The sequence below is a fragment of the Cetorhinus maximus genome, chromosome 20 (genome assembly GCF_964194155.1).
Source record: "Cetorhinus maximus chromosome 20, sCetMax3.hap1.1, whole genome shotgun sequence".
NCBI classification, from domain to species: Eukaryota; Metazoa; Chordata; class Chondrichthyes; order Lamniformes; family Cetorhinidae; genus Cetorhinus; species Cetorhinus maximus.
In genome coordinates this window covers 59,030,336-59,055,778 of record NC_135898.1, presented here as the reverse complement: position 1 = coordinate 59,055,778, position 25,443 = coordinate 59,030,336, and the positions used below count along the sequence as shown (strand labels likewise).

General features: G+C 40.6%; 1 protein-coding gene across 8 annotated transcripts in view; it reads left to right on the top strand.

Annotated features, from left to right (window-relative positions):
* Positions 1–21,125, top strand: part of ate1 (arginyltransferase 1) — a 270,016-nt gene extending 248,891 nt beyond the window's left edge. For all 8 annotated transcript variants that reach the window (XM_078564783.1, XM_078564788.1, XM_078564787.1 and 5 more), the window contains one exon: positions 13,891–21,125. In XM_078564783.1, the coding sequence (XP_078420909.1) occupies positions 13,891–14,069 (179 nt within the window). In that variant the 3' untranslated portion in view covers positions 14,070–21,125. The remainder of the gene's footprint in view (positions 1–13,890) is intronic.
* Positions 21,126–25,443: the final 4,318 nt, after the last annotated feature.

Genomic DNA, 25,443 nt, shown 5'->3' with positions numbered 1-25,443 from the left:
TGACTTCCCTCCCTGCTGACCCTAGAGATTTCCTCCAACCAGATCTGACTAGTCCCTGACCTGACAACCTGTCCTGACCCGACCACCCACCTGCCACCCTACCCACTTACCACGCCCACCCTACCCAACTAACCACTTGCCACGCCCACCCTGCCCACTTACACACTTACCTCACCCACACTACTCCATTACCTTGCCTGTCCTACCCACTTACACACCTACACGTTCACTCACTCACTCGTTCACTCATTCACTGACGCACTGAAAAGTTGTTTAAATGTCTGAAAGCTTTTCACTGTATTAGTGAATGCTTGCCAGAATACAGCAGCTAGTGCCTTAAAAGAGGGTGTGGCTTATCTAACCCCCAACCCCCCCATCCCAATGATCCAGTGCTAGGAGAAAGCAGTTCAGTGTAAGACCACTTCACATTTCTGAAGAAGCTGGGATCGGAAGACTCGAACTGAAATGCGGAGCAGAGTCATGGTGCAGAAAGTAGGAGTGGAGCGGTAATCGTCGCTCCTCAGAAGAATCAGCCCATAAATTCTCTTCAGTATCTAATGATGTGAGTGGGGTTCCCAAATGTCTTGGACACTGTTGTGAGTACCCTGGGAGAAAAATTACTTCAGCTGGACTCACAACAAATGGCATGGTGGCAAAGCAAAATAATATAAAAGTAAAATACTGCAGATGCTGAAAATCTGAAACCAAAACAGAAAAATGCTGGAAAAACCCAGCCGGTCTAGCAGCATCTGTGGAGAAACAGTTAACATTTCAAGTCGGTATGACCCTTCTTCAGAGCTAAAGAGAAGTGGAAATGTGATGAAATTTATACTGTTTAAGTGGGGTGGAGCAGGTGAAGCTGGATGGTGGCAAAGCATCTGGATATGAATGATATTCCTCGAATGTCAATATTCTGAAAAGACTGCGGCATGCGGTAGTAGGTTTTGGCAAGCAGTAAACTGCAAACGATGACCAAATACGGAGAAGAAATTAAAGCTCTGTAGTTGCAAATGATGGAGAAATGTGCTATCATGTGGAGGTAATCTTAAGGAATCCAGGAAGAGAAAATACTCATTGTTTAGTAACAGTAGTATGTTTGTTACAAGCTGTATGTTCACTCATGCACAGTTTTGATCAACATCCCTATAAAATAGAGCACAAACTTCACTTCTTGGAGAATTCAACAAATTAAATGTGACATTTAAAGCAAGTGAGAAATTTCTCCAAATGAATGCTAAGCTTTAAGCCTAATGTTTATTTAATTTTGTAGTTTGCCCATCATACTGGGTTTGAAATGCAATTTCAAAGTTCAGTCTAGTTGACAAAGGCAGCTTAGGATAGATGACCAGTAGTGTGATAGAATGGTAGGATTTGAGCTTGACTGAACCAGTAATATTAATTAGACTGATTGATCTTGACTGATTGGCTCACCATGATGTTCCTGCTGAATGCTCCACTAAAAATGAGTAATGGTTTATATACCATTCTGAGAAAACATTTTTAGCAACTTTATGTATAATTGAACAAAAACACCCTGTGAACAGTTCAGACAGTACACAACATTACTTATTTTCACATTTGAAAGTTGTTAGCTCCATTCTTGCAGAGAATTGTTTTTGAGATGATCAGAAATTGGGTTGCTTGATCATACGTTGTCATTCTTTCATGAAGTTAGAAGCTAATTTTATTCATGGATCGGCATGGTCCCAACACACTTGTGGGTGAAATTCAACTTCAATAGGGGCACGAACAAACAGTGGCAGATCAGTCACCCATTATCCATAGGTTGGCACCAGTGGCCGATAAGTCACCTATTATTAATCTGACAGGGATGGGCAGACTGGATGCAGGGATGATGTTTCCTCTGGCTGGGGGAGTCTAGAACAAGGGGTCAGAGTCTCAGGATACGGGGTAGACCATTTAGGACTGAGATGAGGAGAAACTTCTTCACTCAGAGGGTGGTGAACCTGTGGAATTCTCTACCACAGAAGGCTGTGGAGGCCAAGTCACTGAATATATTTAAGAAGGAAATAGATTTCTGGACTTGAACGGCATCAAGGCATATGGGGAGAGCGCAGGAGTACTGTGTTGAGATAGAGCATCAGCCATGATCATATTGAATGGCGGAGCAGGCTTGAGGGGCCGTGTGGCCAACTCGCCCACTCTTGCTCCTTTTTTCTATGCTTCTATACAGTGGTGGGGCACCAGTGGCAGATCAGTCACCCATTGTACACTGGTAGGTACCAGTGGCAGATCAGCCACCCGTTAAACATAAGATATATATGAGACAAATATAAGAACAAAAAAACTCAGCAAGTCAGACAGCTTCTGTGGGTGGAAACAGAGTTAATGGGCGGAATCTTGAGGCATCGGGTGTCTCGCCTGTCAGCCAGAGAAACAGTGGGTGACCCACGCTGCCTCTTTTCGGGAAGGCCCACTAAACCACAAATCAATCAGGCAGTTGTGAGGCCACTGGCAGGCCTTCCCCTGGATTCAAGACCCCAGGGGCAAAAGTCTCACCTAGCAAGAGCTGCCAGCCAGTAGAGGCTGGCAGCTGTTGTGCTCAGCAGTGCCACTGGGGAGATGTGGCTGCTGCTGAAAGGACAGGCACCAGAGGCCCAGGATTGTGGAGCGGCTCAGGCGTCAGGTAAGTAATGTGGGCGATAGGGGGTGAGTTTGGTTTGCAGGGTGTGGGCTATGGAGGAGGACTTCAGGAGGGTTAGCAAGGGCAGTGGTGTGGCTTTCAGTGGGCCAACCTCTTCCCAATGTGCAGTCCCTCGATCAGGCACTGGGTGCCTTTGATCTAGGTACCCCCACCCCAGAGGTGGCAAGCCGGCCGCACAGTTTTAGCTGCCGTACGTGCCACATGGCGACAGGCCTGCCTGCAGCTGGGTTAATACCAGCAACAGTGGGATGAGTCCCTCAAGTAGCCATTGATTGACGGCAGGGCAAGAAGATTGGCCATGGGCCTTCCCACCCAGAACTTAATTCTGGCAGAGGTGGGAAGATGGCAGGGTTCAGGCACGCTACCATCCCGCCTAAGTAAATGCCTTTCCCACCTCCAAACTCTCCAATGAGAGCAAAAGATTCTAGCCAGTGTTTCAGGTTGATGACCTTTCATCAAAACTGATGAAAGGTCATCGACTTGACTTTTCTCTCAATAGATGCTGCCTGTCCTGCTGGGGTTTTCCAGCTTTTTTTTGTTCCTATTTCAGATTTCCAGCAGTATTTTGCTTTTGTACCCATTATGCACTGTGAGGAAATAGTGACAAATTGGTCACCCGTTATACACTGTAGGGAACCAGTAGCAGATTGGTAACCTGTTATACACTGGGGTCACTAATGGCAGGTTGATCACCTGTTATACACTTCATCTGATTTTTGCCTTTCCACTGAAGTCCAATTTTCATGTTTTATCTAATCTTTTCATCTCTCCTTAAAACTAAATATTTGTCTTTATATAGCACCTTATCACATCTTTCAAGAATGCCTCAAAGCATTTCACATAACAATTTTCATTAAATAGTGCCTTTAATGCAGTAAAATGCTTGGGAAAGTTTACAGAGATGCAGTTAAGGTGTTTTTATTGTAGAGAAAGTCCCAAAACATAATCAAAAATAGACACTGGGCCAAAAAAGATATTAGTGGAGAAACAAAATATTTGGACAAAGGGTTGTGTTTTAAGGAGGGCCTTGAAGGAGCTGTATTCTAGAGTCTGGGGCCTAGGTAATTGATCACAACTATTAGGGAGAAAGGAGGCACAAGCAACAGAGGAACAGGAAGTTGTGGGGTTGAAGAAGGTTATAGAGCTCGGGTGGTATGATTATTAAGGGATTTAAAGATGAGGATGAAAATTTTGAATTTGAGGTGTTGAGAGACTGAGAGCTAACATAAGCCTTCAAATAGAGCAGTGAGGAGCGAGCAGACTTGGTGCAAGGTAGGATGCAGGCAGCAAAGTTTTGGATGAGCTGAATTTTAGGGAGAGTAAAGTATGGGAGGCTAGCCAAGCGAATATTGGAGTAATCAAAAGTGCAGGCGACCAATTCATGGATGAAGATTTCACTGGCAGATGTTCTGATGTAGTGGCAGAGGCAGGTGCTATCAGGGAGTTGGAAGTAGGGATGATGGAGAGGAAATTGGGTTGGAAGCTCAGCATCGAGTTGAATAGGATGCCAGTGTTGCGAACAGTCTGGTTAACCTGTAGATAGAGAGGGTGTTGAAGTGTGTGGTGGGACAAAGGTGATAGCTTTGATGCACCCATTGTTCAGCTGGACAAAGGTCCAATTCATCCAAGATGGAATGTCTGACATCACACAGGCAGTGGTGACGTTGAGGGGGTTGCAGAGATAAAGCTGGATGTTATCAGTGTGCATGTGGAAAAGGGCCCACGTCTGAGAATTATGTTACCATGGATGAGATTGAGCAAGAGAAGGGGGTCGTGATGGATCCTTAGAGAATTTATTACAGAAGGAAATGTCAAAGAGGCTAGAATGGTCTACTACAAAGGAGAAGTGGTTGTAAAGGAAGCCATAATTGCAAGATCAGAGAGCCGTGCTGAAATGTAGACCTGGAGGAAGTTGCACGGTCCGTGTTTAGGGAGACTGAATCAATGGAGATTAGCAAGAACAGGGATAATGAAAATGAGAGCTTTTGTTTTGGTGTAATTAGTTGAAGGGTGGTTGTTGGCAATGGTATTGTAAAAGTTCCTGCTCTTCAAATAGTCCATGTAATCTTTTAAAATCCACCTGCACCTTTGAGCAGGCAAGTAGCAGTTCAGTTCAATACATCATTCAAAAGCTGCAGTTTCTGTTCCACCATTATTTTATAGATTCTGCTGATCCTCCAGTAACTCACCAAAATGGCTATCCAAACAGTGCATGGTAATGAGCTATTTGACTACAAAGGCCATCATAGTTAAGGAAAACTCTTCATTTCAGCTAGTTTTGAAAAAATAATTGGACAATTCACCTTAAAAGCAGGCATCAATTGTAGTACTTAGTTGGCATTGTGCAAGCATTGATAAACAAAACATTAATGGGTCCTCCCTGACCCATTTTCTATATCTGACCAAGTTGCCTGTTAAATCTGACAAATTTATAAATTGATTGACAAGAATTCTAGTCTCCTTTGGTGAAAAATCTTTCTAAACATGCATTATTTTAAATGAACTGTATACAAAACATGTTCTGACATCAACCCAATGAGATCTTGATCCTTTCCTATCTACTTTGTCTAATGATACTTTCCTAGTTCCTAGAATATAGTCTACTTTGAACAAATAACATTCTCAATGTCTAATTTTAATACTGTAGTAATGCTTTACTAAAAATGGAAAGCTAATGTGCCCATATAGTTGCTTTGGTAAAACTGAAGGAGACGGTCCTCTGGTTTGTTTTAAAAAAGTGTTCAACCCTTTTTTTTTTGAAACCTGTAATTTCCCAAAGGAATGCATTTTATTCCGTTCCTAATCCTATAATTAGTCTCAATTGATGAGTGATTTGAAAACATTTAATGTTAATTATTTTTAATCCATTTACTTGAAATTTATGTTTACCCTATCACTGTGACCAGCTCTGATTCAGAGAGCTTTGTTGTTCACACATTGTGCCCAGAAGAGGAGGTGTTAACATTAGGGTTTGTTTTTAGAATTAAAGTCCTTCATTCTGTTCATTTTCTGTGAATACTTTATTTTAAATTTTGGATACTGATTACAATTAGGAAAGAGGAGGGAGTAGCAGCATTGGTGGAATTATGGAACCTAAGTATGAGGGAGCCAAATTAATATTGGTAGAAATATTGGGAAATGTCCACAACTTGCATTCATATTATATCTTTAACATAAAGACATCTGTCAAAGTGCTTCAGAAACAAGTAAAAGGAAATGAATCACTGGCAGCAGAAATGACCAAAAGCTTGATTGAATCGGTTGCTTTTGAGATTTTGTTACAGTGGAGGGAGTGAAGTAGCTTCATCTGTTAATTCCAGATCCTTATAGCACAAAAAAACTGTGCATTCAGTGTGTTGCTATTTAAAGTTTTGCAACATGATTCAGAAAATGATAAGAGTTGTTCTGTCAGTATGCATATACTAGTGCGTATATGCTATTTTCTGAAAACCTCTGTCTTTGTGATATTTGTATTCTTGCATCAAACATGGGAATTTGATTGTACACCTGCATTGCACACACATTGCAGTTCAGCACCTGCTCCAGATTAACTGTTCTTCATTACAGATGACCTGTTTACTTGAAGAATCAGCTAGTCTGAGAAAATGCAGAGTTTTTCCTGATATTGTATGAAATTATTCAATAGTAGAAATACTTGGTGCAGCTCTCTGAGATTTTAAATGTTTGTATATTGCCACAGCTAATTTTGAAAAGACCAACCCAAAACAACTCAACTTTGTAGAAATTTCTAACTGACCCCAATCTGTTATGTTATAGAAAGCTGTGTTCATAGCTTTCTTTGCTTACGTCAATTCTCTCATTAAGGATCTGAGTGTTGTCTGCAGTGGCTCATCTTTCACATTTCCAGCAACAAAATATGTTCCTTAATTGAGCATTCACCACATGTCCAATGGTTCCATATCCGCTGGTCCTGGGAAGTCATGTGCTGGAAAATGCAGAAGGTGATGTCACAGGTGTGTTCGTCAAGATAAAATTGGCTGATCCCATTTTCTTTAAAAGGCAAACGGTGTACTGGATCATTAGTTCATTGCAATCTGTAGCTACAATTTCTAACTTGGTGGAAAAGCCTGATCTGGAAATGAAACCTGTGGTGATAGATTGAAGGGAGCACAATGTGTGGAGAATGTCCATCTGTCTTTTTTGTGTTTCCCTTATTCTTACTAAACTAAAGAAGTTAGGAATGGAAAAAAGCCATTTGGTCCTTTGGAGCTCATCTCTCTGGCACTTTAACTCTTCCATTATCCCATCCGTCTAAACTTGAATAGCGGCAATGTTTTTCCCTCATTACCTTGCCTGACATATTCTTCCGGATCTGTCACCTGAATAAAGAATTGTTTTTGCTAAGTATTCTAAATGTACTTTCTTTCATTTCCATTGTGTGTCCTGGTCTTTCTTGGCAAACTTTGATTAAATAATCTGGGTTTATTTTACCTTTTTGCCGTACATTTATGTCCTGCTTTATTGAGTTGAAACATCTCAATGCTTGTTCAAAGAATTAATTTTTTTTCAGAGCTCACGACATGCATATAGACAAACATGGCAGCCAATCTGTACTTGCAACATGCAAGGAAAGGAAGCACGTGCTCGAGGGGATTAAAAATAATAAAACAATGGCTTCCATTTTATTATATATGTATTGCTATTCAATCATGAAGCTGTGACAGATTTTACAATAATTCTGTTGTCGGTGAGTTATTTTAATTATATGTGAACTGCACAAAATTAAGTGTCCTGGATTCATGCAGTGTAATTGCTGTATGTTTCATGTTGCAACAGATGCTTCATTTTAAATTATAATACCTTGCAATTCTCTCTACGTGCTGTGCTATTTTCTATTTCATCATAGTAAGAGCAATTGGGCTCAATACTTGGATAGTGTTTTCTGCTCAAACTTCAAAAAAAATGATCATTTTGATTTGAAGAAAAGCTAAATTAAATGCTTTTTCTATTTAATTATCTTGTTACAATACCAGCTGTTAACCAGATGGTTTGTTATTACACTGCATACTCTATTCAAGCTACAGTAATGCACAATCGTATTTTATTTTGCTTAAACTATATATGAGTATTACCAAGTCATAAATATAGGGCAACAGTTTTTTTCCTTGGCTATTTATGCCATTCAGCACTGAACATGTTAGCAAAATATTTATTCACCAACTGCATGACATTAGTAAATTCAGTGCCTGGAGCAACAATGTCACACAAGCATCTTTTCAGTTTTTCAAAGTCTCAGAATTCGATACGCCCAAATCGTTTTTCCAAAAATATATTTTATTCATAAAATTTGTAAAAGTACACTACATAACAATTTAAAATTTGACATTACATTAAGTGCGATACAGATCAGTTTCTTTCAATACAGTACTTGAAGTGTCTGTCCATAATCAGTTGTTTGAACCATGTGCTCCAGTAGGGCCTGGGCTACCTCAAACAATGTGTGGAGCAAAGACTATGGGGAGAATTTTCTCCCCGTCAGGCAGGCGGTTTGGGAGCGGGCGCGGGAAGACGCGTAGCGAATCGCCGCCCACGATGGGCTGCGCGTCGCCATTTTGTTTGGGCGGGTCAATTAAGGCCCGCCCAGTGTGACACGCACCCGGAAGTGCTTAGCGCTACCTGTACCTGAGCTACCTCGGAGATTAGTTTAAAAATAAAACTTCGCAAAAAGTAAAATTACTCAGACATGTCCCCTCATGTGACATTGTCACATGAGCTGGGACATGTTTATGAATTTTCGAACACATTTTAATTAATTAATAAACACTTCATGAAACCTCATCCTACCTGTGGATGAGATTTCATGAAAAATGCAAAGACTGCCTGGGCTCTTCGCCTGCCCGCCAACCTTAAGGTTGGACGGGCAGCCCTGAGAATCAGCTTAATTAGTTAATTAATGGCCTTAACAGGCCTTTGACAGTTCGGCGAACGTGCAGCCGACTCCGGTGCACGCCCGCCGAACTGAAGATCGGAATGACGTGCAGTGACGTCAGGACGCATGCCTGACGTCACCACGCGTCATTTTACATGTCGGCAAGCGGGGCCCACCCCTGCACACCGACCAGAAGATTCAGGTCCATAACTGGGATTCACTTCTTAGTCAAGCATAATGGTCCAAATCTAGCTGGAGCACCGTTAGTTGGACTTTCTCCTGCACTTCTTGAAAAGTAGCTTGATGCAAGCGCAAAAAGCGACCTTGGTGAATGACAGGGCTAATGTATCTCCTTAACTGAGGAGATTTAAGACTTGACAAAAATACAGAAATCATGAAGAAAGGTAGGTGGGTTAGAGTCAAATGAGGCAAGGAAAGAAAAATAAGGAAGGGTAACAAAAGATTGGGTTGAGAGGAAAAGAGGCAGAAGGGAAAAGTAAAAGAATGTAAAAATTTGTCATTATTAAAATGTCTTAACCACAATTTATTAAATGCAGAAATGAGGTTTAACAGTTTAACTTGTTTCCTTTCTGGGCCAAAGGGATTGATTGGTATTGCATTAACAATTATACATAGGATATACAGCACAGAAACAAGCCATTTGGGCCAAACAGTCCATGCCAATATTTATGCTCCACTCAAGCTTCTCCCATCTTTCCTCACCTAAACCTACCAGCATAACCCTCTATTTCCCTTTCCCTCTATGCTTATTTAGCCTCCCCTTACGACTTGTGGTAGCAAGTTCCACATTCTCAACACTTTTTGGATGAAGAAGTTTCTGCTGACTTTCCAATTGATTTCTTGGTGACCATCTTATATTGATAGCCTCTAGCTTTGTTCTTCCCATAAGTGGGAACATTCTCTCCATGTCTACTCTATCAAAACCGTTTATGATTTTGAAGTCCTCTATTATATATTGTCAGAAGGGCACTAATGCAATCAATTATGAACATTAACTTTCTGCAAACAGTTTAATGCGCAAATCCAGCAAGTTCTTAAAAATATCAGGAAAGCTAAGGGTAAGACGCCAGAAAATTTTGGAGATTTGCAACTCAATGTATACTTTATCCCTGAACTTGCTAGCTGATTTAGCATTCATAACCACATGTACTATTATTTTTGCAGGAAGTTTTGGCCCAGTTATTAATTGCATTGATTCCAGGCATTAAGCAGCATCCGGTTCATATTCTGCCATTTGTTCAAAATCTTTATTTATATGATTTTGTTGCATTTGATTTGTGTTATACACTTACTATATAATTGAAAGATGGGCTTGCAATATTTTTACTATGGAGGATTGAGTGCAGACTGTTTTTCTCCCATGTCCCATGATGTGTTTCACCTCACTCCAAATGTGAATGCTAGTGTTAATTGATCAACAGTGGTATATAAAATTGTTCATCTAATAAAATCTTCCCTGCCATGTGATTCCCACAGCTACTCTGTTGGATTTTAGGGATGAACATGTGTCAGAAGATTCTAGATTGAAGTTCCAAAGCAGGACTTGAGTGCAGCAATCTTGGCTGATATCCCATGCAGTACTGAGGGAGTGCTCCATTGTTGGAGGTGTTGTCTTTCAGATGAGATGTTAAACCAAGACCCGATTTGCCCCCTCAGGTGGGCATAAAAGATCTCATGTCACTTTGTTGAAGAGTAGCTTGGGGGAGTTATCTTGGTGTCCCGGCCAGTGTTTATTCCTCAATCAACATCACAACCAGAAACAAATTATTTTGTCATTATCACATTGCTGATTGTGGGAGGTTGCTGTGCACAAATTGGCTGCTGCATTTCCTACATTACAATAGTGATATACTTCAAAAAGTACTTCATTAGGTGTAAGGCACTTTGGGACATTTGATGGTCATGAAAGATGCTATATAAATGCAAGTCTTTTTAATTAATTATATTCGAGCATCCTTTATTGTCTAGTTTTGTTCAGCCGAGTTTCTTCTGAATAACACCATTTAAAGCATCAAACTGGATATAGAATTTCAGTACCACAACAGAGACACTGATGAATTAGCTAAAGTTATGATTCTCAGAAAACTGTAATACAAACTACATGCTTTGAATGGTAGATATTGCTGGATAACCTGTAACGTTTAGAAAAGAAAAATTCTCATTAGTACCTTATCACGTGTCTCAAATGTCTTAAAGAATTTCGCATGCAAGGATTCCTTTTGAAGCGCTGTGACAGGACACAACAGTTACATAGGCAATTGTGCTATTGTGCCAAGCGCACATACCAAGATTCTGCGAAAGCAGTTAGATAAATGACTAGTGATTCTGTTTTTGGTGACGCTGGTTGAGACTATAATCTTAGTTAGGATGTTTGGTGAAATCCCTGTGTTTTTTATTATGCCCACCTGAACAACAGGAACAGGCATCCAAGACCTGTTTTAGTGCTTCACCTCTAGGACAGCATATCTGTAGTATGTATATATAAGTAGTATGACTCAATAAAGAAAAATCAAGCTTAGTGCTTGGAATGTCTGAAAAAGCATCCAAAGAATTAGTCTTGAAGTGCATCGACTGTTATATGGACTGAAGCAATCCATGTCCAAATGCAGCAAAACCTGGACAATGTCCAAGTTTGGGCTGACAAGTGGCAAGTAACATTCACGCCACACAAGTGCCAGGCAATGACCATCTCCAGCAAGAGAGAATCTAACCATTGCCCCTTGACATTCATTGGCATTACCATTGCTGAAACCCCCACTAACAACACACTGGGGTTTCCATTGACCAGAAACTGAACTGGACTAGCCATATAAATACTGTGGCTACAAGAGCAGGTCAGAGGCTTGGAATCCTGCGACAAGTAACTCACCTCCTGACTCCACCATCTACAAGGCACAAGTCGAGAGTGTGCTGGAATACTGTCCACTTGCCTGGATGAGTGCAGCTCCAGCAACACTCAAGAAACCCGACACCATCCAGGACAAAGAAGCCCTCTTGATTGGCACCCCATCTACAAACATTCACTCCCTCCACCACTGACGAACAGTAGCAGCAGTGTGTACCATCTACAAGATGCACTGCAGGAACTCACAAAGCCTCCTTAGACAGCACCTTCCAAATGCATGACCTCTACCATCTGGAAGGACATGCAGATAGATGGGAACACCACCACCTGGAAGTTCCCCTCCAAGCCACTCACCACCCTGACTTGGAAATATATCGCCATTCCTTCACTGTCGCTGGGTTAAAATCTTGGAACTCCCTCCCTAACAGCACTGTGGGTGTATCTACACTGCACAGGGTGCAGCAGTTCAAGAAGGCAGTTCACTAACACCTCAAGGCCAATTAGGGATGGGTAATAAATGCTGGCCTAGCCAGTGACACCCACATCCTGTAAAAATGAATTTTAAACAAAGGTCCTAATGCAAAAGTACCTGGTTTATTTTGAATCACAGGGCAGCAGTATCTATTCACTGTCTTCCCATGTTAACGCTGTTAATACCAGGCTCATAATCTCAGCGGTAGAATTGTAAATCCACTAAATCGATATTTGACCTATTTAGACCTCTGTTTCATCTCAGCATGGCTCCTGAGGTCTGCCCAAGGTGGATATTGGGTGAGTTGGTATGGAGTGTGTAAGGGCCAATGTGGTGAGTGGGTTGGCATTGGTTGGCTTGAGTTGGCATAGGGTTATAAGGGGCTGTGATGGGTGGGTTAGCGTTAAGTTGCATGGAAGGTGTGAGGGGTCATTAGGGGTATGTGGGGGCATGAATTGGCATGGAGGGTATGAGGGGCCAGTGGGGATGTATGGGGGACATGGGTTGGCATTGATGGTGCATTGGGAGTGGGTGGAGGTGTTGAGGGAGTATAAAAGATGAGGGCTAGTGGACGTAAAACATAAGCAAACAACCAGGTTGAAGTACAAGAGAACCAAGTGGGCATTTTAAACAGCCTGCTTTGGCGCTCGGCAACCCCTGTGAGCATCTCTGATTGTCGTCTAGGGGCAACAGGCCTGACCACATCCTGTACCCGCCCCCTCAGAATGACGATCCCACCATTCAGTGGAATTTCTCTCAAGGCAGATGCAGCGAGCTGGGTAATTTCCCAACTCGTGCTACCCACCTCAGGAATGAAAATCTAGACCCGCCTTTTCAGGTGAACATAAAAGAACCCATGGTACCTCTGCTGACATTTCTTCCTCGAGCAACACCACGAATGAGCATTGACTTGTCATTCATCTCATTGTTGTTTGCTGGACCTTGCTGTATGCCACTTGGTTGGTAGTTTTACCTATGGAACAAGTGGCAACACTTCTAAAGTAATTAATGAACTGTAAAGTTCTTTCAGGCATAAGCAGGACATGGGAAGTGTTATATAAATATGATTTCATTCTTCCTTTCATCACTCTGGAATGATGAACAGATGTTATCTACCCATTTTAAATTTACTGGTTGAACCTCTCAAAATTAGAACAAAAGTTTGTTAAAATAATAATTCAAAATTTTTTAAAGTTATAATTGAAAGAACAGAAAGTGAACTAGAACTGTAATGAATCTTAGTTTGTTATAGACTTTACACTGACTTGTTTATAATTAAAAGAATGCACATTCATAAGAACCCTATTGGTGCGTGTGTATATAGACCATATTCCCCCAATTTATGCATAAATATTCAACTCCTTCCCCTCTCATCAGTTTGAAAAATTGCACATCCAAGTTACTTTTTATAATTTTATAAATTGGGAAGTACTTACCAGCAGCTTACGTTTATATTGAATTTATAAAATAGAAAAACATGCCAAGGTGCTTCACAAAGGGTGAATCAAAATAAATGGACGGTAGGGTCAGGAGCATGGGGACAGTTTACATGAGACAAGTGTTACCCAATGTATTTTATTTGTGTTAAAAGCTGACTTATATGGAGGAGTTGAAAGAAAAAGATTTGCAAATTGTAGTTTAAAAACTATAACCCTTCAGAAATGATGAGTTTATTGAATATTGCTCCAGAAAATAGAAATGAAGAAGATCAACAAAAATTAAAATCAAAGTGAACACTTTTCAAACATTAAATCTTGTTTTATTTCCTGACACATCGTCCTGTGATTGTTTTTTTTTAATATTGGAATCTGGTGAAAAGAATCCATTTTGTAAATCGAAATTACTTACAATTGAAAATGCTCAACCTTACACCTTAATTTTATTTGAAACTGGTTGGACCTTGCCTGACTGTACAATGCTGTTCACTATCTAACTGATAAAATGATTGTCTACTGTGTACAGTCTTTATTAAGCAACTATTGATGTTTTTTTTCCAGAAGATGAAAATAGATTCCGAGACCTTGGTAAAGTTCTTGTACTGTACAGGAATACAGTTATGCCTTACAGCATCTACCAGAGACGAAAGAAGAGAGCCAATGATGAAGAAGCAGTACGACAATATGCAAGCCTAGTTGGACAGACCTGCGCAGAGCGAATGCTGCTTTATCGAAACTAAAGACATGGTTTATGTGTTAAGATGTCAAAATAAGAAAGTGCTGTATGCTAAATTAATGCTGTGTAACAACATCACAATACACATCTCCTATTTTAAAAGACTCTAGCCAACCACTTCATACAGTGTGTGTGTGTGTGTGTATGTATGTATGTGTGTGTGTGTCTGTGTGTAAATGTCTTTTTTTTTTGTAGTCTACACAGCATTTAACTTTAAAGTTGTTCTCGAACTTTTCCAGGCAAGGTCATCTCCTTTCAGTTTTCTTTGGGTTAAGCCTCACCAAAAATGTTTTAGTCTCACAATGCCTAGGTTAGAATTCTTTTGCTCTGTTCTTTCACTTGGCTTTTCTCTCTCTCCCTTTTCTTTTCCACTGTGCACTTGTTTTTTTTTACTTCCTCCTAATCCCTTCCACACTCTCACTCTACTCTCTGAATCATGTGCTTCTATGTTATTTATGTTCTTTCCCCCTATATTAAGGTCTTGATTTCATTTCTTTTCATTTTTCCTTTCTCTCCCCAGTGAGCAGGCAACTAAACAGCCTTAGAGAGCTGGACAGGGTGCCACATGTTGCTTGCTGGGCATTGTAATCTTCCACGTGCCTGCACATTTTTGTTTGCGTATGTCACAGCCTTTACATTGAAGATGGGGAATGAGTTAGCTGAGTGAGAATATTGAAGTTTCAGAAGGGGTAAGAGGATATACCCAGAGTCCCAGCAGATATTGCTGTAAGACAGGACATTGTTAAAGCCAGGTTTATGGTTGTTTATGATTTTTCTAATATAATGAATGATTAATTGTTTCTGTAGATTGGTAGTTGAACTTATATCCATGTTTGTCTAGAAGGGCATAAAACAGCAGGAAATAACTGATCTGCTTCTTAATTTTTTTAAAATTCAAATGAAAGAGTAATACATGCTGGATGCAATGGGTATAGCTGAGTGAGGGAGCAGCCATTGCAACAGATACATTGTTTCCTATTTTTGCTGCAAGGCATTTCAGGGAAATTAAAATTAGGGGAAAGGTTTTGCATAACATTGAACTTGAGCAGTTAGGAAAGAGAAAATAGATCTAAGTACTGAACCAACAAGGAAAAAGAAAACCAGGTTATTGGTCACAATGTACATGATTGATTCAAATTTTATTATAGAAATACTGTTTTCACATAACACTCCAAAATAAATATAAATGCTTATATAAAACTTATATTTTGAAAACTTTTTTATTTTTACATATAAAATTCTGGTTGATAGACCGTGATCTTGGTTAGGCATATTATCTGAGCAAATTTTTCACCTCATAAAACATTCAAATCTAGCATCCAGATCCAGAGATTCATTGATGAAAGGGTTTGACTGGCACAGTAAACTCATTTCACACTTGGCTACAGCATAGACATAACAAGTGATCACAAAGTACATTGAGAAGAGAAGCTATTGATCACGGGTATACAGCTGATGACAGAAACTGCATGGATAGAAAGCATATGTTGTTAGACAAAGAGCAGCATTTTTCTCAGCCTGCCAAGCAATGTATATAAATTTGTTTGAGATGGCACATGTGTTGCACTGGTACCTATTTCTAACTATATCCTTTTACATTGGTGCCAAGTAGAAAATAAGCATCTCTCAAAACCGTGTGACACAGCACCAGCCTGTTGTCATGCACTATTTGAATAGCGCATTTAAGAGTGGCAGAGGTATAACAACTAGGGAGACAAAAGGGGAGAAAGTGGGAAGTTGCATGATTCCAAAAACTAGTTTGATACATCTCATACAGCAACAAGTTGTATTTATGTAGCTCCTTTACTGTAATAAAACAGCTGAAGGTTCTTCACAGAGGTATTATGAAACAAAATATGACACCGAGTCACATAAGGAGATATTAGATCAAATTACCAAAAGAGTTAGGTTTTAAGGAGTGTCTTAAAGGAGCAAAGTGAGGTGGAAAAATTCAGGGAGGGCATTCCAAAGTTCAGGGTCTAGGCAACTGAAAGCACAGCCACTAATGATAGAACAATTAAAATCAGGGATGCGCAAGATCAAGAATTAGTAGAGTGCCAATGTCCCAGTAAGACTTCATATTAGGGGAGATTACAGAAATAGGGAGGGTCTGCCCTTGGAGGGTTTTGAAAACAAAGATGAGAATTTACAATCAAAGCATTGCTTAACTGGGAGCCAATGTAGGTCAGCGGGGATAGAGGTGAACACAATTTGATCTGAGTTGGGACACAGGCAGCAGAGTTTTGAACGTCCACAAGTTTAGGAGGGTAGAATGTTGGAGGCCGGTCAGGATTGCATTAGAATGGTCAAATATCTAAGTAACAAAGGCATGAATGAGGGTTTCGTCAGCAGAAGGGGTGAGATACAGGTGGAGTCGTGCTGTGTTAAAAGGTGAAATTGGTGGTCTTAGTGACAGACTGGATGTTCATCGCGGAGTCAAGTATAACATGAAGTTTGCAAACAGTCTGGTTCAGCCACAGACAGTTGCCAGGGAGAGGGGTGGAGCACAGTTTATGGTGGGGACCAAAAACAATGGTTTTAGTTCTTCCCAATATTTAATTGGAGGAAATTGCTGCTCATTCAGTATTGAATGTCAGGCAAGCAGTCTGACAATTGAGAGACATTGATGGGGCCCAGAAAGCTGGTGGAAAGGTAAAATTGGGTGTCATCAGTGTACATGTGGAAACTGATATTGAGCTGGATTTTCATTTGTGGATCCATCTGGAGCAAATGCGGGTCTCACATGCCCGCACTGGAACACAGACAGCAATTTTTAAGGAGACTGCTTCCAGCTGGCAGGCCAACACTGAAAGAATGGCAGTCAAACTGGCAGAGGTGGAAGCTGCTAGTAAAGTTTTGAGAAACAGAGGGTGCCACAAGATGGAGAGATCCTCAGAAGAGCTTTTACAATTTTTTTAAAATCAAAAAGGCCACAGCTTCAGGCTATCATCTTGGAGGGAGAACCCACTGCACTGGTCCTTTGATCTGCTATCAGGAGGCCACCTCCATTCCCTGGCCATATTTTGACCTCAGTGGGGGCCCGTGCACCAACTAGAGAATTTCAGTGTATGTGGAGTGGCCTTAATGGGCCCTCTAATTGGCTACCAGCTATTTGCATGCAGTTAGTAGCAGGAAATTGCAGGCCTATCCATCTCTGGTCCCACCTCTGCTGCCAAGTGAAAATTTAGCCCATTGTTTTTTCAGATGAGGGGCAGCATGTAGATGAGAAATAGAAGGAAGCCAAGGATTGATCCTTGGGGGACACCAGAGATAACAGTGTGGGAAACTCTTTCGCGTTATCAACAGTCACAGATTCCAACTCTTTCGAGTACAATCCCAGTTCTTGGTTTCCAGGAGTGGGACATGAACCCACAACCCTCTGATTCAAAGGCAAGGGTGCTATGAACTGAGCCACAGCGACTCAATGACTACAATTAGATAGCTAAGAGTTAACCAGGCGAGGGCACTCTCACCCAGCTGGATGACAAGGGAAAGACATTGGAGGAGAATGGTGCAATCAACTGTGTCAAAGGCTGCAAAGAGGTCAAGAAGGATGAGGATGGATAGCTTGTCTTTGTCACAGTGAAAAGGATGTCATTTGTCTCATGGTTAAAGATATCCAAAGGAGATCACATTGTAATGCATAGATACTTGGGTAAAACACAAGTGCTTCGGGATGTTTTGCAAAATTGCATGCTCAATCCCTAGTTCAATTTCAACCAAATTACTCTAGTGCATGAGTAGATAATGCTTTGTCTTTCACTTAATTGCTAGGCTGTGAGAGTAAATTATGTTGATGGCCATGAAGAGCAGCCAGGCAGCTGTTACTGATTATGTTGAAATGGTATAGCTGAGAATGGATTTTCTATTTTATTTCACAAGCGAGTTGTGAAGAACTTTCCAAAGAGCAGAATAAACAGGGTGCCTGTCATACTGTTCCGAGTTATGTATTCTGTTTATGCAATTCACTGGCCGCATAAAATAGAAATTGTGAAGTTGGCACTTGTTTCTCTGTCACAATGGAACACAGCTGAATGTTTCCCCATATCATGCAAATCCCTTATCCTTTCCTTCATTCTCTTAATGGCCCCCGAGAAGAAATTAAGTTACTTCGGATAACTATAGAGAGAAAGAGCCAACTTGTATTGATATCAGCCTTAATTACTGGTACATCTTTCAGGGCACCTCAAACTCAAAATTTCACTTCCAGCCAATTGTTTTGGACCACAGCGACTGTTATGTAGGCCAATGTAGCAACCATTTTGTTCACAGCAAGGTCCCACAAATGAGATTTCACCAGTTAATGTCTCTTTTATGCATTGCTGGTTTTGAATATTGCACAGGTAACTGGGAAAATTGTGCTGTTCATTATACAGTGTCCCATGATCCTTAACATCTACCTAAACTACTAATATGGATTTCCAACAATGTAACCCTTCCTTGTATTGCGTGCTAGCCCAAGTTATGTGACCAAGTCCTAGAGAGAAGCGTAAATTCACAAACTTCAGGCTTCCAAGTCATTCAACTTCAGAAATGAAATGATTTTCTAAACTGTAAATTATAATCATTATTTTCTGACTGGAGAAAACATGGTGACAGAAGAGCAGACAGCTCTGCAACAATAAGCAACTAGTAATAGACAGTACTTTAGGAAGGGGAAAATTTTATCAGCATTGTCACACCTGATCATATCAATGACTCATTCAGAAAATTACAAATTTCTGGATACTGTGAGAGGATTGGCTAAGTTGTGGGGCCTTAGAGTAGAATAGACTGCTAGTTCATAGCCTATTGACTTAAAACCATGAGGAATAGCCACTTGGGTAGGTATGAGAGGGTGGATGTACCTACAGAGCTTATCCACCCAAGAGTTGGCTCCTAATTACGTTGATCAACCTTTGAAGAAAAAACCCACCGTCATAATAATTTGCATACATTGAGTTGTTCTATATTTCAATCATTAAAAAAAAATGTACATTCATTGCCTCAGGATATCTCAAAGAGCTTCACAGTTAACGAAGTACCTTTCTTCTTGAAGTGTGCTCAGTGCTTTAGTGTGCTGAAGTCCGGGAGTGGGGCTTTTTACTTAAATGCAAGAATGTTACCTCAACCAAGGCTGAAGGCTGGTACATATTACAACAGTCCTTCATGTTTTAAAGGACTTGTGAGGTTTCACAAGCTGTGTAAAGTTGTGTACAAGCTGACTAAATTTAAATTAACTATTCTGATATATTGTCCAGTATCAGTTATGATTAAATCTGTTATGTGCTAATCTGAATTAAGGTGCCATTTAATGGGCAGAACACATATTTAATTTGGATTTAAAGTGCCAGATTATCAGTTGATTTCTGCAATTTTTGACTGTACAGTTCAAATTAAATTTGACAAAATGGTCATGTGCTCATGATTCACATGATGCACAGCTGTGCAAATTCCCCACATACATTATTTATTTGTAGTCCTTCAAATCTGATTGAAAAATAGGTGTACATCTTCATCTAAATTGCATTGCAGATGGAAATAAAAGGATAGTTTTCAAACTGTTAAAATAATTTCCCCTGTTACTGAACCAATTCAAAAATTAACTGAATTGGCATAAATATTAATTTGCTGTACTCCTTTATATATTTTTAACCCATTTAAGGATGCGTGATGTAGTGGGTTACAACACTTTTACTTCTGGGTATGTAGTTTTCTGTCCAGTCAAATCTGTTGGCAAAAGCCTTCTCTCTTTGTAGGCTGTAAGTACCCTAGGTTACATGGCACTCTGAACTTATGGTCCGAATGATTGTGGCAATGTGGGATATATGGTTGGCAGTTGTAGGAAATGAGGTTGTGGCCAAGTAAACCTTTTCCCTAGATTTAAAATACATTTGTATCATCAAACATGAGTATTCCTGCTCTGAACAAATGTGGTATGCATTGGGCAATAAATCATTGGAACAGCGTTGCCCCATTGAAGAACAAAAAGCTCTTATTTGTTTTGGTTAAGAATATAGGAGGACTAGAACACTGCAAGACTTTCTAATCACTGCGGTCAATGTCGTGCTTGCTACAGAGCAAGGTAAATGTTAATTCAGTAATTAAGATGATGGAGTTAATACCTGGCATAGTCATGGTGTCAAGAGTGTGAAGCAATCATCTGAGCCACTGTACTGTCAGGAGACCTCCGTTAGTTTGTTAATCTATGATTCAAACATTTTATTTGTTTCCAGTCCCTAATTCAGAAAAAATACCAACCCAGAAAGATCTGATTCTATATTTAAATATAATGATTACTCTTTCCCTCTTGGTCTATGCTCTTTATGAATAATAAAAAGTTGCAGTTTCTTTCGGACAGACAGACCAGCAGTCGCTAGTCTCTCTGGTGGTCCATATGGATGTGGCTTTTCGTTAATAACCATCTGGTCAGATGAAATTATTTTCGTAAGATTCTTCATACAATCAGGGTTTGTAAAGTTGATATTGTGCCTAAAAATTGGCAATTTATAATCACCCATCTACTCTGCTTACACTTTTTAAATGTTGTGCTGCATTTCTGTGCTTTGGAATTATGAGTAAACAATGATAAAAGGGGTATACTGCCTTCTATCTCCATACATTTAGAATGTTTGCTGTACAAGTGCCTCTTACAACTGACTTTTAAATGATTTCTTTGGTGAAACTAGAAATATGCAATGCTTTTATATGTCAAATTGATGTATGACACTGCTTCAAATGAAATATATTCCTGGTGACACCTTAAATCCAGGTGATTCATCTATGCACTGCATTTTTGACGTTGTTGACTTGATTGTGAATGGTAAACCAAGTATTATTATGAGTCCATTTAATTATTCGTGTTTAATGTTCATTAACTGCTGTGTTTCAGTCACTTGATATTAGTTGAATGTTTGCAGTATGTAAAGTCAAACACAATGTAACAGTCATCGTTTATTCATCATTTGGTGTTCTGCAGAAAGTGTGTTACTGTACGAGATTGTCTTTGTGTTTAAAAGTTCAATTATTTGTTAAGTGTTACAAGTGCAACAATTGATTATTAAAAGCTTACATCCTCTGACAGCAGCATGAGCAGTAGATCTGCTTCACAGCCATTATAAAGGCCAACTGTTGAAGTCCCAGATCTTTCTTTCACATGAATTTGGTTACTTGAGCAAATTTAGTGGGTTCTTATTAATCTGTTTAAATGCCGAACTCAGACAATGAGTTCTGTTTCAAGTGGGTTGTGAAAAAGATGCATGTTTCATCCTATTTGAATAATGCTCGTTGGTAGATGATTATAGAACTAGACTGGCAGTAATTATGAACAAAATTGGTCGGCCAGACTATGCTACCTTCCAATCTGAGGCTTAACATTGGAGTGAACATAAGTCAAGTGGGGAAATGAAAGTTTTCTTTGAACATCTATTGTTTTCACTGGAGTCAATTTTCAGGTTGAGCACATGGGTGGGCACTGGGCAAAGTGATTGCAGTACCTGCCTGATGGTACCGGTGAAGAGCCCCAAATCATGTCTATATTGAAACTTATCTGTATCATTTTGACAAACTTCCAGCACTCAGGTGATGACAGGCAGCTCATCGATTGTGTGTGGCGGGTTGGTGGCGTGGAACAGGAGGCTGAGAATCCAGCGGTTCCTCCACTTGGCCAAGTTGGAAATCCAAACTTAAAGGGATGCCGTGGGCGGGGGTGGGGGGTGGGGAGAGGTGAGGGGCATGGCACTAAGTAGCTGTCTGCAGGAGGGGTGCATTTTGTGGGACCAGGAGAAGCATTCATGCTTATCTGAAATATTCCCACTGGTTAGGACTGATGTAGGAACTAAATTTAAACATTTTAATAAGGCTTCCACCTGTTTTGGGTGAAAGCTGTAGCCGCTTATTTCAAGACCTGCTCAGAAAGAAGTTGAGCCAACAGTTTTTTTTTTAAATCTCAGAATTAACGGAGTGACTGGCAGATGAAAATTGTCTCAACATTTCTTCCTTTTACCATTTTCTAAATACTGCATTGGGTGCCTAATATATAGTAGGGAAAACCAAAAGACGTTTTTAGGCTGTCCATTGTCTAAAGTCCTTTTTCCTTTGTGATCAATACCGGTCACATTTGCATTGTTCTTGCCGCTGAGAAATGTTCCCTGACAGAATATCTATTTTGGCCTTTCCCTCCAGTGTTTTTCTAGAAACAATGTTAGGTTGCAATTTGATAGATGTCAAATATATTTAAATATATTGCTTAAAAAAGACATTTTGTTGAAGCTTTTCATCTTGCATTCATCAGGACAATCACAAGAATACCAATGTCAGAGGAAGCAACAAAGTTATACTGTATGAGAAGAGAGTGTTGATTGGTTGGCAAGTGGACTCTGATTGGTAGAGGAGTTGCCGCAGAGAATGCACCAGTTAATGGTAGCTGACAGTTAACTGCCAAGTTTGACATTTTAAACCAGGCAGCTTGACTCTGATTGGTTAAGGCATTGCCCTGAGAAATGAACCAGCGAATGACTATCACTTATTTTGTTTAGCTGAAACGGGCACAATGTGTGTACATGTTCTTTCTGTTATTATGACACAGCAGTTGGTAAAGGCTGAGTTGTTTAAATCCCAGAAGGAAACTTGAACTACTGTCAACCTATATTTTCAATTGTTATGTTTGAACAAAGAAAAGTACAGCACAGGAACAGGCCCTTCGGCTCTCCAAGCCTGCGCCGATCACATTGCCCATCAACTAGAACATTTTGCACTTCCGGGGTCCGTGTCCCTCTATTCCCATCCTATTCACGTATTTGTCAAGCTGCCTCTTAAACACCACTATCGTACCTGCTTCCACCATCTCCTCTGGCAGCGAATTCCAGACACTCACTACCCTCTGCGTAAAAAACTTGCCCCACACATCTCCTTTATAGTTTTCTCCTCTCACCTTAAATCTATGTCTCCTAGTAATTGACTCTTCCACCCTGGGAAAAAGCTTCTGACTATCTACTCTGTCCATGCCACTCATAATTTTGTAAACTTCAATCAAGTCGCCCCTCAATCTCCGTCGCTCTAGTGAGAACAATCCGAGTTTCTCCAACCTCTCCTCATAGCTAATAACTTCCAGACCAGGCAGCATCCTGGTAAACCTCCTCTGCACCCTCTCCAACGCCTCCATATCCTTCTGGTAATGTGGTGACCAGAATTGCACGCAATATTCCAAGTGTGGCCTAACCAAAGTTCTATACAGCTGCAGCATGACTTCCCAGCTTTTATACTCAATAATCCTGCCAATGAAGGCAAGCATGCCATATTCCTTCCTGACTTCCTTATCCACTTTCAGTGACCTGTGGACCTGTACTCCCAGATCCCTCTGCCTGTCGATGCACTTAAGGATTCTGCCATTTGCTGTATAATTCCTGCCTGTATTTGACCTTCCAAAATGCATTACCTCACATTTGTCCGGATTAAACTCCATCTGCCATTTCTCCGCCCAAGTCTCCAACCGATCTATATCCCGTTGTATCCTTTGACAATCCTCTTCACTATCTGCAACTCCTCCAACCTTAGTGTCGTCTGCAAACTTACTAATTAGCCCAGTTACATTTCCCTCCAAATCATTTATGTATACTACAAACAACAAAGGTCCCAGCACTGATCCCTGCAGAACTCCACTAGTCACAGCTCTCCATTCAGAAAAGCACCCTTCCACTGCTACCCTCTGTCTTCTATGACCAAGCCAATTCTGTATCCATCTTGCCAGCTCACCTCTGATCCCGTGCGACTTTACCTTCTGTACCAGTCTGCCATGAGGGACCTTGTCAAAGGCCTTATTGAAATCCATGTATATAACATCCGCTGCCTTTCCATCGTCGATCATCTTTGTCACTTCCTCGAAAAACTCGATCAAGTTAGTGAGACACGACCTCCCCTTCACAAAACGATGCTGCCTCTCACTAATACTTCCATTTGCTTCCAAATGGTAGTAAATCCTGTCACGAAGAATCTTCTCCAATAATTTCCCTACCACTGACGTAAAGCTCACAGGCCTGTAATTTCCTGGATTATCCCTGCTACCCTTCTTAAACAATAGAACAACATTGGCCATTCTCCAGTCCTCTGGGACCTCACCCGTAGCCAGTGAGGATACAAAGATTTCTGTCAAGGCCCCAGCAATCTGCTCCCTTGCCTCCCTCAGTACTCTGGGGTAGATCCCATCTGGCCCTGGGGACTTATCCACCTTAATATTCTTCAAGACACCTAACACCTTTTTTTGATCTCAACATGATCCAGCCTATCTACACACTCTTCCCTAGACAAATCGACCACTAAGTCCTTCTCTTTGGTGAATACTGATGAGAAGTATTCATTTAGTATCTCTCCCATTTCTTCTGGCTCCACACACAGATTCCCACCTCTGTCCCTGAGGGGCCTATCCTTTCCCTGGCTACCCGCTTGCTTTTTACATATGTATAAAAGGCCTTGGGATTTTCCTTAATCCTGGTTGCCAGTGACTTTTCATGACCCCTTTTAGCCCTCCTGACTCCTTACTTAAGATTCTTCCTACTTTCTTTGTATTCTCCATGGGCTTCATCTGTTCCCAGCCTTCTAGCCCTTACGAATGCTTCCCTTTTCTTTTTGACTAATCTCACAATATTTTTCGTTATCCAAGGTTCCTGAAACTTGCCATGCTTATCCTTCATCCTAGCAGGAACATGCCGGTCCTGAATTCTTTTCAACTGACGTTTGAAAGCCCCCCACATGTCAGTTGTTGATTTGCCCTCAAACATCCGCCTCCAGTCTAGATTCCTCAGTTCCTGCCTAATATTGTTATAATTAGCCTTCCCCCAATTAAGCACCTTAACCCGAGGACTCCTGTTATCCTTATCCACCAGTAATTTGAAACTTACTGAATTATGGTCACTTTTCCCGAAATGCTCTCCTACTGAAACTTCGACCACCTGGCCAGGTTCATTCCCTAATACCAGGTCCAGTATTGCCCCTTACCTAGTTGGACTATCTACATATTGTCTCAGGAAGCCCTCCTGGATGCACCTTACAAATTCTGCACCATCCAAACTCCTAGCACTAAGTGATTCCCAGTCAATATAGGGAAAGTTAAAATCACCCACCACAACAACGCTATTGCTATTCCAAAATCTGCCTTGATGCAGCTCTGAATTCAGGAATAAGACCACCAAGCCTGGAAAGGTTTTTTATATAAAACTAAATTAAACGTTTGTTAATTTAACAACAAACACATACACATGTCTACAAATTGCTACCATAATAACTTTTAAACAAATCCCCAAATTAATCACTCACAGGTAAATCTTCACCAAGACAACAGTAGCCCATAGACTTTAAACAGACACCAGGCAAAGCATGCTTGACCATAAGAATTCAAAATGAGG